Source organism: Alligator sinensis, unplaced genomic scaffold (assembly GCF_000455745.1).
Source record: "Alligator sinensis unplaced genomic scaffold, ASM45574v1 scaffold696_1, whole genome shotgun sequence".
Classification (NCBI taxonomy): domain Eukaryota; kingdom Metazoa; phylum Chordata; order Crocodylia; family Alligatoridae; genus Alligator; species Alligator sinensis.
Genome location: NW_005843186.1, coordinates 71,411 through 86,677, shown reverse-complemented (window position 1 = coordinate 86,677; position 15,267 = coordinate 71,411). Strand labels below are relative to the sequence as shown.

At 42.8% G+C, this 15,267-nt stretch overlaps 1 protein-coding gene across 2 annotated transcripts in view; it reads right to left on the bottom strand.

The window, feature by feature from the left end:
* Positions 1-15,267, bottom strand: part of LOC102381202 (NADH-cytochrome b5 reductase 3) — a 30,694-nt gene that overhangs the window by 3,010 nt on the left and 12,417 nt on the right. For both annotated transcript variants that reach the window (XM_006037882.3, XM_025194365.1), the window contains 6 exons: positions 11,716-11,788; positions 8,332-8,438; positions 6,144-6,273; positions 4,602-4,685; positions 4,418-4,503; positions 622-721 (listed from right to left, as the gene is read on the bottom strand). In XM_006037882.3, coding sequence (XP_006037944.1) covers positions 622-721; positions 4,418-4,503; positions 4,602-4,685; positions 6,144-6,273; positions 8,332-8,438; positions 11,716-11,788 — 580 coding nt within the window. The remainder of the gene's footprint in view (positions 1-621; positions 722-4,417; positions 4,504-4,601; positions 4,686-6,143; positions 6,274-8,331; positions 8,439-11,715; positions 11,789-15,267) is intronic.

Sequence of the window (15,267 nt, the reverse complement as noted above, 5' to 3'; positions counted from 1 at the left end):
GGGGTATTTCTGGTGAAAATAGGGTATTGGGCCTTGGTTAAGGAACCAGCCCCCCATTTACAACATTGTTTCCTATGGGGAAATTGGTTCCAAGTTACAATGTTTCAACTTAAGTTGTAGTTTTCAGGAACCAATTGTGTCGTAAGTCCAAGGACTGCCTGTATATAACTACCAGAGTAGGAAACATTGTCAGAAGAGAGCATTCCTTAACCTGCCATTTGTACTCAGCATGCAAACTGCTAATGTAAACATGAAGGTGCAATTGGCTTTGTTTTCCCTCAGTTACTGGTATCTTCTAACTGATTCTTGCTTTAATAAGTTATTGAAACTAAAATCCTCCCAATGGTCCTTATTATAATCAGTTTTGTCCATGCAAGTTCATATTTACTGTCAACGTTGAACATGTCAAAAGGTGGAAAAAGTAGCCACATATACTCACGTAAATGCACGCTAGCTTTTACCTAAACAGAGTAGCATAGCTTTGGAGGTATTAGTGAAAAACAGCTTTCTTCACATAATACAAACTCGTGCACAGCTCAGAATGCAGCCAGTGACATTAAAAGGTAGATTGAGCTACTACTGATTTGAAGCTAAGAAGAAAGGGAACATGTAAATTCTTACTCTCTGGTGCTCTATCCAATGTGTACCAAAGGTTAAAACGGTCCGGATATTCAACCCGGACTTCCTCTAGTTCTGGGCGCAACAGGATATCCTTTTCAGTCTGCAAAAAGAAAGTTTTTTATGTTACATTTCTACAAAGATCTTCAACTGGACTCTAACGTTATCAAATTAAACCTCTGAGATCTCGTACTATAAGGTGGCCATATGCCACAGTTTGGCTGGGACGGTCCTGTGTTTTGTGGGCTGGTCCCAGCTGGTTGGTGAAACTTGAAACAGAAGTCCTAGGGATGCAGGGTGCAGTCCACAGTGGGGGTGGGGGGGTGGAGCAGTATGGTATGCCAGACAGGCTCTGTCTCCCCACTGAACTGCACCCCATGCTTCTGCCTCCAGCAGTGCCACTGACTTGGGAGGGTGGGCACTAGGGCTGTGTGAAGCTTTGGTTGCCGATTCGATTCAGAGGAGATTTGGCCTGATTCAGCGGCCGAATCTCTGAACTGAATCGGGAGACCAATAAAAAGGTCCGAATTGATCTGAAAATTCAGAGGAGATTCAGGCAGTCCCTGCTTGCGGCCTCAGGGAGCTGGACCCCGACTCCTGCTTGTAAGTAGGGGGCGGGGAAGGGCTGAAGGAGGGGGGAGGGGACCATGGAGGGAACCCCCACCAGGCACCCTGAGCACTCCAACCCCCGCCTGCTCTCCCAGCCCTGTCGGTGCCTGCCTTGTCAATGCGTGCCCTGCCTGACCCCAGCATCCCGGCACGCTTTTTTTCCCCCAAAGCCCCGCACTCACCAGCTGCTGCCAGGCACGGGGGGGGATCCCCGCTGCCCCCTACTGCGTGGGGGGGCTCTGCCATGAGCCCCCCCCCCCAATCCCCTGCCCGCTCTACCAGCCCAGTCAATGGCTTCCCCGCCCAGCCCCAGCGTCCTGGCACTTTAAAAAAATGCCCCACACTCGCTGCTACAGCAGCAGTCAGGGCCTTTGGTGGCTCATTGGTAGAGCTCCCCCCCACCCAGCATGGGGCAGCAGGGGTCACCCTACCTCAATATCACTTCAGTTTTAAACATGGAAGATAGAAACAAGATTTAATGCAATTGTTATTCCTGGTCTTGTCACTTCCACAACACTGAGCTTCCCTTTAAAGGGACAGAATAAAAATGTGCCTGATCTTTAACCAGACTGCACTGTAATGGGTTATCAGTCATATTACTACATAAAGTGAAAAGCTCTTTCAGCATCTTCAGTAGCAACTAACTCAACTTTCATAATAAAACCTAGAAAATGCCTCCCCCTACAGCTCAGAGCTCTGCTCTACATATTTGATGATCCCTAATCTTCTCTAATACAAATCCATTAACCAAAGCCAACACATCTTATTCCCACAGCAGCAGCAGTGCTACAGGAGAGCAAGCATAAAAGACATTGATACTCTAGCCAAAGTGATTTGACACCAGAGAAAAAGAAATATTTGGGAATGCAGAGGTGGACAGAATGTGCCAGCACCTGCTGTTGAAATGGCACCTATTTCTGAGTCTGACAAACATGAAAGAGCATCCATTACAAGAATGCTATTTCTGGATCTGACTGACTTGAAACAGACATCTAAATGAAAGCCATTTTAGTGAGGCAGAAGTCACAAACAGTACATTAGCCACAGAAGTAATTATTAAATGTAGGTATGTTAAACTCCAAGGAGGACATGAAAACAATTCAGTAAGGCCGTAAATAAGCAAAACAAGGGAGGAGGTAAATTAGGTTAGAGATAATACAGGACACATTTATAACCCTGAACACACATTTAGTTGGGGATAGAATCTGAAACAGAGAAGATAAAGAACATCTTAGAGGAAATGGCAGACAAACAATTCTGTATTATAGTATGATGATCAGTTACTTGCCTGTCACACAAATTGGGAAAATGCTGTCCCTTTGTCTAAAACTCTGCTGAAGCTACTATATTTTTAAACAAAAGGTTGGAGATTTTGATCTTTTTTCCCACAAACCTAAAATGATAGTAATCTTTTCAAATATTAAAAAAAAGTGTGCCGAATTGATGGTGCACAGAAATTCAGCATGAATTTTAATAACAGGGAGACAGGATGAGAGCAACTGGTTTGAAAGGCAGACAGATGTCTACATTATTTAGGCTAAAGACACTTGAAATTGAGACCAAGTCCTAGAAACTTGTTAGTGACTGAAACTTTGGCATGTCTGAAAATTATTTCAGATTACCATGAGAATTAACTACTTTTTTGGTTAAGCCTCTTTTCAGTAAGTGATCCGATTGTAAATATGAAACAAACTTAGGTCAAAGCATATACCCAAAGACAACACAAGTTTGTTTTATTTAAAAAACAACATATGTTATATGCTTTTTGTAGGTTTATGTACAAAGATTCCAGTTACCATTCTAATGCTGCTGCTGCTGACATATAAGCAAGCAGTAAATGAGCAACATTATTCCATTTCTAGACTTACTAAAAACCATATACTTAGAAAGATTTTGAAAGTACTGAAGTTACATAGTTGCTCAAATATACAATTATACCATAGTCTCACTGGCAGCCAATTTAAGGCATTTAGTTGCAATGCTGTATTTAATGTTTATATTAAATCATGAAAATGCAGCTTTTAAAGTAAGTGAAGTATTAACGAAAAAGTAGATTTAAATCAATCAGTCTCAGGTCTTTGATAATTTTGATCTCTGGTGATACTTAAATTTTTAGAAGCAAAACAATGACTATATAATCAAAATATATTAGTTTATTGTTCAAAAATACCATTATTTAAAATATTAATATTTGTGTATTTATGTACATTACCATAATATCAACCGTATACGTTTTACACATAGTTGATATGTTTAAGACATTCTATGTAAAATTTATTAAAATACCAACTTTTGAGATTGACCATATATAAAGCAGAAAAGGCTGTTTAACAAAGGTAAACAAAAAATATTACTGCAGGATAAAAAAAAACTTGATTTGTTGATGACATTGCTTTCAAACCAATATACTGTAAAACAAAATCACCAACTGTGGTAAAAAAAAAAAAAAAATAGATAAGTTATATATAGCAATCAACTTTGCTTTTACTATTTTGGTATATTTTATGGCTTATGTCCAAAAATTAAAATAGTAGGAGGTTGTAGCAAAGCATCACCTTTTTACAATTTTTATATATATTGTGAACATACCAAAATAACATTTTACTTAAAATTGCCAGTGGTAAAAGGTTCTTTCTGCAAAATATTCAAAATTGAGCTAGATTTGCTTATGTGTTTAACAAAGTGAAAATAGTTCTTCCTGTAAATAATACTCAGCACAATAATAATTTTGTATTAAACAAAAAGATCAGTGGTAAACTATGAAAAGCTGATTATCGACTTTTTTTAATGAAACAAACCTAGTGTCTAGCAACTTTTTTTCCAAGTGCCATTCTTTTTCAAATAGCAACTATTACAAGTAAATATGCTCATATCGAATAACAGTTGCTAATTTAACCTGTGTGCACAATTTTTTTTCAATAAAACGATCATTAAAAACTTAAGACTCACACTGTCAACCTTTTAAGTTTTGTAAGAGTACAGGTAGCATTGTCTCACGGCACAATGCAGCAGCTTTGAAAAGTCACAATTTGAGCATGGGGCTCAAGTGCAATATGACTACTATTAAATGCTTAATTTGGGGTTAGGGTTTTATAGTTCTGAGTGGTATGGGTGCACTGTGCGTGTCCTTGGGAAATTTTTATTTTAAAGGAAAACATTCACACCTTGCAATAACAAGGGCAAGAGTTACCTGATTAGCAAACAGAAGATTGCAAACAGTGGGATCATCTTTATCCTTCATGATGGCTCGTATAAGTTGTAGCATGGGTGTTATCCCTGAAAGAGGAATGCAATTAAAAAAACCCACACACACACACCACACAGACGGTCACCTCTGTTTGCGAATGACAGAATGAAAATGCATTCTTACATACCAGTTCCACCTGCAATCATTCCAACATATTTCACTGTTCTTGTAACAGGTTCAGATTTCTTGTCAGGACGAATAGCAAACTTGCCTGGAAAAGAAAGAGAGAGAGAGAGAGAGAATGAACATGAGGTGAAATAACTGAGGGAGGCTGTGAAACAAATTTAAAACACACAGGTCTTGTGATTCTCAGTCCTTGGATCTAATTCCGATTTTCACTGATTTGTTCCCAGGCCTGGAGCATGTCACTTAACCTCTGCCTCAATTTTCCCCATCTGTAAAATAGGGCTATATAAACTCCTCTCTCTCAAAAAAACTGCTGTAAAGAAAACATGTTGAAAATAATTAATAGATACCACTTTGCAGAGACAAAACAAGGGATACTAATGTCTCATAACTAAATGGGACTATTAACCCTTTATTTTGCATTGAACCTATTTACATTTGAGTAATGTCCAACCAAGGATCAAAAAGCCTTGGTGCCAGAAATTGTTTGCACAAAGAGAATATAAGCTCTCTAAAAAAGGACAATCTACTGCTTTTTCTGTACATAAAGATTGTTTTCATGAGAAATCTCAATTGTTCAAGGAGAGAAACGGCTCATACAGAATGTGAACACTATTTAACATGCACAAAAAAACTTAAAAAGAAACACAGGCCATACCAATTACTACATGGACCTGACTTTTGAGGATATTGCTGAATGGCATAAGGATCAGATGTAGAGAAAAGCTTACACATTTATGGTTTTCTCTTCGCTGTGTGTTTTTTTTTTTTTTTTTTTTTTTTAAAGATAGAGTTAATTTCCTGCCAATTCCCTTTAACCATTGTGATGTGTCATGGCAGTTGTGGGCTACACACAGAGGCTACAAACAACTGTACTTTTTATCCTAGGGATCAGAACTAGCTTAGGTTAAGCCCATTTCTTTATTTCTATTGTATACCCTGCATCACAGCAGCCTGGCTAAAGGAAGTAAGATTTAACTCTTTTGTTTCTGTGTTGCAGATGGGACTGTGTGTGTAACGGCCAGAAACTGAAGTGGGATTTTCTTCAGCCTAGTCTACACACACCATTTTCATAGTGACAGAACTGCTGGTTTGAGATTGGAATTTTCTGTTGACATTGTAGTGGGATAAACCAACATAATTACAGTGATATAAAAAAGGTACCTATACTCAGGCAAAGTCCATGCTATACAAACAAAATGTCCATCGGGCATCATGTTTTTATATCAGAAAAAGCCCCATTTTAGATATAATTATACTGGCATCCATTTTTTTTCTGTGGGCATAGTTTATTTCACTAAAGAAAAATCTAGAAAGACACTTATGCCAAAAAAAGAAAAGGTCTGGTCTTCATAAGTTGAATATATCGTAGGCTCCCCATCTCCTATGGGATAGACTACTCATGTTATACCAACATACTTAAAGCAGTACAGTTCTTGGGCTGAAATGAGGCTTTAATCTCACAGCAGAGTGAACATTTATCAGTTTTATAAAAATGTCTGTGCCTTGTACTCTGGATACAGTATTTCAAACTCAGTCTTGCCTTTTCCTTGGTAGACAAGTAAGCCACTGGGTCCCCTAAAGTCAATGGTATCTCCTATTTTGAGGCTGTCTAAGTACTGAGACATCTTTCCTCCATCAGGGAACTTTGGATGGACCCCTCTAAAGTAAATCTGTAAAAGAAAAAGGATTGAAGGGAAGAGTTGGGTTGAGTTAGAGTTACGGGTAAACAGGAGGAACAAAGCTAAAAACAAGCTTCCATAATACAACAGAAAACATGGCATGCCTAAACTCCTCAGTCAAGACAATGTATTACTTAAGACGGAATGCTAAAGGAATACACCAGACTGATGCATTCAAGTTTTACCAGTTAGTTACCCCAAAAATTAAGGTAAGAAAAAGGGTTTAAACTGAACCAAGATGAGCTCCTCTTGTGTTGGTGCAGGTGTCCAGGGCTAGAGGGACTTGCTTTGGTAAATGGTGAAACTTTCCCATGTGGAAATAGTAAAAACCCACAGAGCTGCCTGTGATAGCCAGAATCAGAGGGGTTAATAAGCAATAATACGCGCTTCTCGGAGGCATTTGGTATTTTGCCTAAATAGGTAATATTAGTTAATATAAGCTTGTAAGTTTGTAAACTGCAAATGTAACTTGTCTGTCATAAGTTTAACCAAACTGATAAATTAACTGTTCATGGAACTGACTGGGCCCCAGAGGTAAAGCTGTAGCTGTGAGATTAGCTGGCCTAATGGCTTTTTGCTCAGGGTTCAGCTTTAGCGATAAAAACTGGATCTAACTGCTAGGCACACCCAAACACATTCCTGGAAAGCGTATCCCAAGAAAGCATATTCAACTGAAGCCTAAAAAGGGTTGGGATTTAGGCGGAGCGATGTCAATTTCAAACCTAAAGGTGCTGCATCATAATTTGCTTATTGGATAAACCTGAGTCTGGGTAGTAACCTTTTATGATAATTTTAACACCTTTCCATCCCATAGGGTAACAGCTATAGGGCAATACTGTGAGTGGCCCTGAGGCCAACAGATTAGCATAAGACTAGGTATAAAAAACACATGCATCAGATGACCAGTAGGAAGGAGGGAACAGAATGGTCATTTCTGTCCCATGCCCGGACCCCAGACTCCCGGTGTGAGTGAGGATCGGATCCTGAGCAAGGGACCTTCCCCAGTAATCCCTCTGACAGCATCGATCATCAGGGACTCCTGACTTCACTGGAATCACTTGGTGTGCACCTGGCATTGAGGGACTATTGATAAGTTGCCAACCCATGTCTGTCTATTTGTTGTTTTGAACAGCCCAGTGTGGCTAATACCCTCACAGTGCCCAGTTGGCCTGTGACAGATTTATCTATCTATCTGTTGTTATTATTTTACTATTAGCTCTTTTATACTGCCTTATCTGCTTAATCGCATTTATCTTTCTGTTAACTGTTGTGTGTGTGTAAGCTATAATAAATTTGCCTTTATTCCACTCCCAACTTTTGCCTCCTCGATCTGAAACTGAATCAAACAGCCCAGTTGGCCTGTGATAAAATTGATACACTCACAGTGCCCAGCTGGCCTGTGACAGCTGCCCACAAAAGGGAAATGGCTAACAGAAGAGCATTGAATTTATAAAAAAAAAAAAAATCTTACTCGGAAAGTGAAACAACTTGGAAGAAGAACTACAAAAAGAGTGCAAGAGTTTAAAAATAAGTTCTAGCAGCTTTAGAAAGCTTTCCTGAATAACTCAGCTTAACTGCCAAGAGACAAAGATTCAGAACTTCAGCAGATCTAAACTCACTACTGAGCCAGCGAGAATGGTTGTGTGGTGCTGGGCATCCTATCTTATCAGATTCCATACTTAATAATCCCCCTACATTCATGCTTATGGTACTATATTATTCATGAATAAGACCAGAGAAGATCCAACAAGTCTGAAAGCTTCTTAAATGCTAAAGAACTGTGTGAACTTCTACAGATTGGGTGTCTTTTAGTAATAAACTCTGGGAACTTGCACAGAAGTTGTATTAATACCTCTGTATTAACCAAAAGTCACTTTTTCCTCAACCACTACTTACAATGGATCAGTGTGTTGGGACTGAATGGAATCTAACAAGCTCCGATACGATTATAATGTCCAACTTCACACGCACACCTTTTTATAAGATCATATTTTCTACTTTAACCCTAAGGGCACAAAGTAGCCAGGTACAGCACACTAATAGCCTTACCTTCACAACAAGATCCACAAAGCCTTTGTCATCATCACTGGACACAGGTGTGTAGGGTCTGATGACCAGATTCCCATCAATCCGAGTAGACAAGTAGATGTGCTGTCCTAAATGCAGAAGGGGGAGGGGGTGAATAGTTTACTTTTGAGGGGCCATTTGAGACAGTCCATAGCATGACATGGTAGAACTACAAGCAAGGCGATAAAGTTCCTTTACCCCTTTGTTCCAGGGGCAGCAATTTTTCCCTTACCATCTGGTACTTCCATATCACTTTGCCATATTTCCTCCTCCAGCATACATAAAGTCAAGCAGGTACAGATGGTGGTTCAGCTTTTACAGCTGCTTTATCCTCCTTTTCAGGGAGTGAGGGACAGCAGAGATTTGTTATTTACTATAACAGCCATAACTAAGTTAGATTTTATGGAGGGTATTAATATATTCCACCAATACAGATGTGCAAAAAAGATACACAAGAACAACTCTTTTAGACACATCATTAGCACTTCATCATCAGTCCATAACAAACAGTTTATATCTGAAAGTACTATTGTGAAGATGCTTGGGGAAGCAGTTGATGGAAGCAGGAGGTCCATGCTTCAAGTTGCATTGAGGTTTACATTTAAAACAGGATTTTAATTTTATTTCCTAAAGCCCTGACTTCACCCTTCAAGTTTTAACCCTTTGTGGGCTAACAAACCCTTTCCTTTGGGCAAAAAATCTAATTTTTCTCAGTCAATTTAGTAAAAGTTTGGGTTTTTTCCCCCCACTCCCCTAAATTTCTTCCTAAGGTTTTAATACCTGGAACGTTATGGCTAGGGAATGGGGGGGGGGAAGAAAGCAGACTTCCTAGACATTTTCACTGTATCTGAAGGATAAGACACCTTCACTTTATTAATGCTTTAGCTTTAAATGACTATTTTGGCTTATTTCAGCTCTATAAAGATAGGTTGGATGAAAGGGTCCAATTCTGCCAGCTGCTGATCTCTAATGGTACACGAGTTTGTATGCCAAGCTAGGATGAAGTTGAATCCAGATGGTAAAATGTGTGTGGATGAGATATTGGTGTTTTCCTGAATTTGTAGCGACTTGGAATGCAACCCTACATTAAAGCTGCATGGGAATATGTAGCACCACCAGAATGCGAGGGAGTTAAAGTATTTCTGACATTATACTCAAAGTACTTTTCTACTGAGTCAGTCAAGGAATGAGGCAGTATATGCACACGAGAGAACTTATATATCAAGTTGTTTCATTTTTTGTCAAGGAACATCATATCAAATTACCTCCCCTCTCTTCCAAGACAAGTTTTGCAGTAAGTTCACTTAACTAGCTACAGCTGTAGATTGCAGAAAGCAAATCCTGCCAGATAAAATCATTGTCAGGGTAAGTCATTCAGGAGGTATCTATTCCTCTCTGACAGTAGGTCTTCCAGAGGGAAGGGGCAATTCTTCTCTGAGTTTCACCTTTCTCCACAGGTAGGACAGCAGATCCTGAGAAAATCCTTTTCATAGCCTCACAGGCCCTCTTCCCTTAGAACTCTACAGAAAAAGTAAGTCCTCCCAATTTGTAAAAAATCAGAACCAAGTATTGGGCCAAGACTGTCTATCTCACATGAGTGTCACAGCTGTGAAGGGTGACCTTCATCACCCTTTTGTTCTACTGTAACACCTCCTCTATTCCCCACACCATTTTGTTAACAAGCCCCAGCCATTTTGGGCAACACACTGAAGTAGAGTATTGATTTGCTCTTGTCCTTTATGACAATCTTGGCTGAAAACCATGACAAACTGACCATGGAAAGTATCCACTTAACTAAGCATGTGTGCTGAGTGACATTACAAAGTAATACAGCTACATAAAAGATTTATACAAGGACACAGCTGTAGTTTCATGTAATGGCAATATACAAAAACCCAGTGTACATGTGTGTGGGTGCACATGGAGAGAGAGTAATGGATAAAATGTATACTCATGCTGAAAAGGTTTGAATGCCTATAGAGTAGACATGCCTGACAGCAACCTATCACAGGCCTGGTTAAAGCAGATACTTACGATAAGTATCTTTCCTTTAGGCTAAACAGAAAGGCAATCAAATGCACTGTTATCTGCCAAGATTTCTGGAAACAACAGAAGCTGTGTAAGGCTGTATGTAGGCTGCATAGCAAACCCTGTGCAAGAAATTGAGATTAAAACCTAAGGGGCTGTGATTTGCATGTGTCAAACAGCTGTGTCCTGAGATGGGCCATGCTGCTTTGCAAGAGCCATCTCCTGAGCCAGAAACAGTATAGCTGTGTTCTGTTTCCCTCTGCTGCAGACAGGCTAGTTGCCACTGCCTCAGCTGCGCTAATCAGCCAAACTCTAGTGCTGCGCTACCATTCTACACTACTTTGGATTTAAGGGATAGCTCGAATAGAGTACCCCTGAGAGAGTGCTGCTGCCTGCTATAAGTCTCCCACATAGATATGCCCCAAGAACAGTTTTCCCCCTGACCAGTTATAAATGCAGGGGGCGGGAGGGGTAGAGGACTATCTGACAAACTACCTTATAGGAGAAAGCAAGAGAAGCAGCTGAGTGCTGCTTTGAAAGCAGAGGGAAACAAAACTTCCTAGGAACAATAGGCACTTACATACATGCAGGGAGCCTGTTCTGACACGCTGGAAATCCAGTAAGTCAGACCAAAATTGACAAATCAAGTCTGCTGGAGCATGTAAATTGACACACTGGCAACCTTGCACGTCATGTGCATCAACAGGGCAGCGTGCCTCCGTTGAGAAAATAACAGTGGTGTGCTTTGAATTAAAACACATTTGATGTGCTTCAGTTCAAAGGGCACTGCCACCATTTTCTCAGCAAGGAGGCATGCTGTGGATACATGTGACACATGGGTGCTTTTAATTAGCATGGCTTGCTAATTAAAAGCACCTGGCACCGCATCAGGAACATGTATAAAAATGCCCAGTGTCTGTTGGTAAGGCAGGCTTGAAGACTGAGCAATGAATATTGGCTTTTTTTCCTACAGTGGTCAAGGAAGTAGCATGTACGTTGTTTGGAAACAAACAGCACTGCACCAAAAATATATGCAACTTGTATTATCAATTTTTTCTCTTAAAAGAAACAGCCAATGGTTTGGTCTTAGAGTTATTTGCTCAGGCAAAACTAGCAGCAATATTTAAACCATAAAGTTTAGCAATTCCACACACAAAAATATTTTTTGTCAACTGAAATATATTCATGACATTTTAGGGGAAATTATAATATTAGTAAAATTGAATGTGTTCTTTAAAGTAGTTCTTAAGAGACCACTTAAAATTCTGCAGTCAGAATAATTAACAAATTTGCTGATTCATGATGAAGAAAAGCCAGGCTACCAATGTGAATACGTACCTATAGGGAGACCCAGAATGTGCTCTCGAGTTGGAAGGGCAAAACGAAATCTCCTTGTATCATGGCTAACTTCCTGAAAGACAAAGAAGTAAATCCCATTGTTGGTAGTTTACGATAGACATGTCAAAGCTATTTTCATAAGTTAGTTTTCCTCTAATCCTGGAGTGTTCAACTCCCAGCCCACTGACCAAATCCAGCCTGCAGAGCCATGGCATCCAGCCCACAGGGTTCCCTACAGATCAGTAAGTTTGGCTGCAGGAGAGCAGTGACAATTAACACAGACACTCCACCCTTACTGCCAAATATCCAAGCACTGCATGGCCTGATCAGGCACTGCCCATGCAGCCCAAGGGGTGAAAAGGTACCTAGCACTAATCCATGCAAAATGTTTCAATGGCATGTGCACACTAAGGATCAAGAGAATTTATTCAGCACTCTTACCCTGCTATGTCAAAAATCACTTTCCACTCAAATTCCTTATAAGCCCTACTATTTTCCAAATCATAAACATCTGACACCATATAACAGAAATATCAGACTAACTTTGAATATAAGCAAGACGCATACAATACATACGTACATGTGCCCCTGACTGAGCATTTGGTACTGTGCAGTCATTTAGTACTTCCTAGGATGCACCACAAAAGATTTTCTTGGTGATACCAATAGCTGATTATTAACTAGCTATATTGGCCGATATTGATCCATTAGATGATTTACAGGAATGCAGCTTGGAGAGCAGCCTCTTGCCAGTAAGTCTGTGGGGAGGAAGGTGTGTGTGGGGGGGGGGGGGCAGCGGGCAGATGAAGGCCCCCACAGCAAGGGAGGGAGTGGGGCAGGAGCAGGTGCTGCCTATCCAGGTCAATGAATGCGACCCTGGGGCTGGGAGTGGGATGCAGCCGCAGGCAGCTCATCCATGGGGTGTGCGGGGTGGCTCTCCATCACTGAGCACACCCCTGGGTGAGGCATGGGGGGCATGTGCCCCCCCAGATCTGTGCATGGGTGACATTGTGTTGCCTGTGGGCTTGGGGCCAGGGGCTGTGCCAGCCTCTTCCCAGCAAGGGTCTGGGCTGGGGGTAGGCACAGCTCAGCTGTGTGGGGCGGGCAGTGGTAGCAGTGCTAGGAGGGGTGGCTATAGCCGCCCCCCCAAGCCCTTGTGTCATGAGTAGGGGTGGTGCTGGGGTGGGGGAGGAACTTGGGGGGGTGATAGCCACCCCAAAATTCCCTGTAGCCCTCTCCACCCCATAGCCACCCCTCCCAGCACCGCCACCGGTCCTGAGGCTGCAGCCCACTCTTGTTGCTTGCACAAATTCAGGGCGGCACGTGCCCCCCATTCCTCTCCCAGAGGTGCATGCAGTGGCAGGGAGTTGCCCACCTCCTCACCCCCCTGGGACAAGCTGCCTGTGGCTCTGTCCTGCTCCCAGCCCTGGGGTCCTATTAACCGCCATGGCTGGGCAGCCCCTACCCCTCTTCCTCTCTCACTGTGGGGGCCTCAATCGGCACACCCCACGCCCCTTTCCTCCACAGACTTGCCAGCAGGATGCTGCTCTTAAAGCTCCTAGGCTTCATTCTTGGCTGTGTGCGTGCCGCAGCTGTGCATATGCATATGCATGCGGCATTTATTGGTGACATTATCAGCCAAAGCAAGGCGGTTGCCAATAATGTTAATTTTCCTGTTATCAGTGCCCCATCCAATATGCGACTAATATATTGGTGCACCTCTAGAACTGCTTTAGCCAGTACTAAATGATTATGCAGTACCTACTGGTACTATGCAGTAGGCCTGTGTGAGTAGGTAGGTATTCAATCTGGCTTCAGATCCGGCTGCTTCAGATGTCAGCGATCCAATCCGGAGCTCTGGATCAGTTTGCCGCTTCGATCCGGCTGAAGCAACTCCGAAGCTTTGGAGCCGCCTCAGAGATCTGGCCGTAGGCTATAATGGGGGATCAATTAAATATCTATAACTTTGTTGTTCTGCCTCCCATTTGGGTGAAACTTACAGGGGTAGTAGCCCCTGGTGAGGCCACGAAGCGTGCCAAGTTTCAAGAAGATAGGTGCAGAGGTTTGGGGAACTGCACCTCAAGCTGCTGACAGGTAAAACTCGTGATGTAGGTGGGTGCTTGGGCAACTGTCTGTCTTGGGGCACACAGGCCCCATAGGCGCAGCTCTGAAAAGTGGTTTGTACATTCAAACAAGCACCTAATCTCATCACCAGGACTGAAGCCAACTTCCTACAGCTCAAAACACAAAACCTGCCGACTATCTCCAGTACCCCCACAAACTGCACACCAGAATCTATCAAAGACAACAAAATCAAACTACCTGTGGGGGCACATTCCTCACTAAAAAAACACTCTGCCTCCAGTCTCTCAGGCCTGATCCTGAGAGGGAACAAATTACAATGCAAACCACTTTTCAGAGCTGGGCCTATGAACTGCACTTCATCAGCCTCCTAGGTAATATGTACAGAAACTCATGGACTCAATATACACAGTGGCATTCTGGCACACTGCAACCTGCCAGACATCTGACACCACAGGCACCTCTGCACTTTTACCTGCACTGCTACATCCCCCTTTCCACCCTACCATCCTACCCCAGCCTGTCCCTCAACCCCTGACGCCTCCATTTCCATTTTCACAGACTGGCTTTCTTGCCTGCATTGCGGGCCAGGCCAGCCTCTGGCTTCTTTACTATTCCTTTCATCCAGGACCAACCGCAGGTACTTCCTCAGCTCGACAAAGGGGTTTTCAACCCTAAAGCTGGCATCCCGGGCAGCTAAGCTGAGTTCACCGGGAACCTCACAATTGCACTGCAACCAGCAAGCGTCAGGCCTGTCAAAGACTTGACGGGTCTGGGCATTCCCAGCCAGGACTCTGTGCGTGCGTGTGTTAGCTGGAGGTTATGGTGCCTCCTACCCACCTTTTACCAGGGGATCATTGGTCCTGACATTTATGGGGCTGCTGCGCCACCAGCAGTCCCACCAGGCCTCCCTACCTTGGTAGGCTGCAGTTTTAATGGTCGTGCCCAGGACCTGGGGCCTCCTCCTTCCCCATAGCCCCAATCCCATACCTCCAAGTTCATCCTGGCAGGGGAATGAGCTCAGCAGGGGCATGTTCTTCTCCTGCTGGCTGGTGATACAGTTAGTGCCCCCTCAAGCTGACAGTGGGGCATTACTCGGCTTTTAAAAAACTCAAGAAAGGAAATTGGTGCAGACAGAGTGAGGGTGGCACTCAGTCCATCTGCAGGTGAAGCTAGGGGAACCCCAGCAGCGGGAGGTTCACCTTTAGGAACACCAGCTTCTCTACCAAAACAGGATCCAAGCAAGTGCAGTGGGGTGTCACAACATCCCCAGTAATACTGAACATCCCCTCACTTGGAACACTGGTTGGTGGACAGCTGTTGCCAGGCAACTGTGGCCAGATCCTGCCACATCTGGCTGCGGTTTGCCCAGTAGGCCAAGGCGTTGCAGTCCAGTGGCTCCACATCCTCAGTGAGATAGGTAGCCACTGAAACCTTGGCACTACCTGCCCCAGGCCGGGGGCTGGTGGG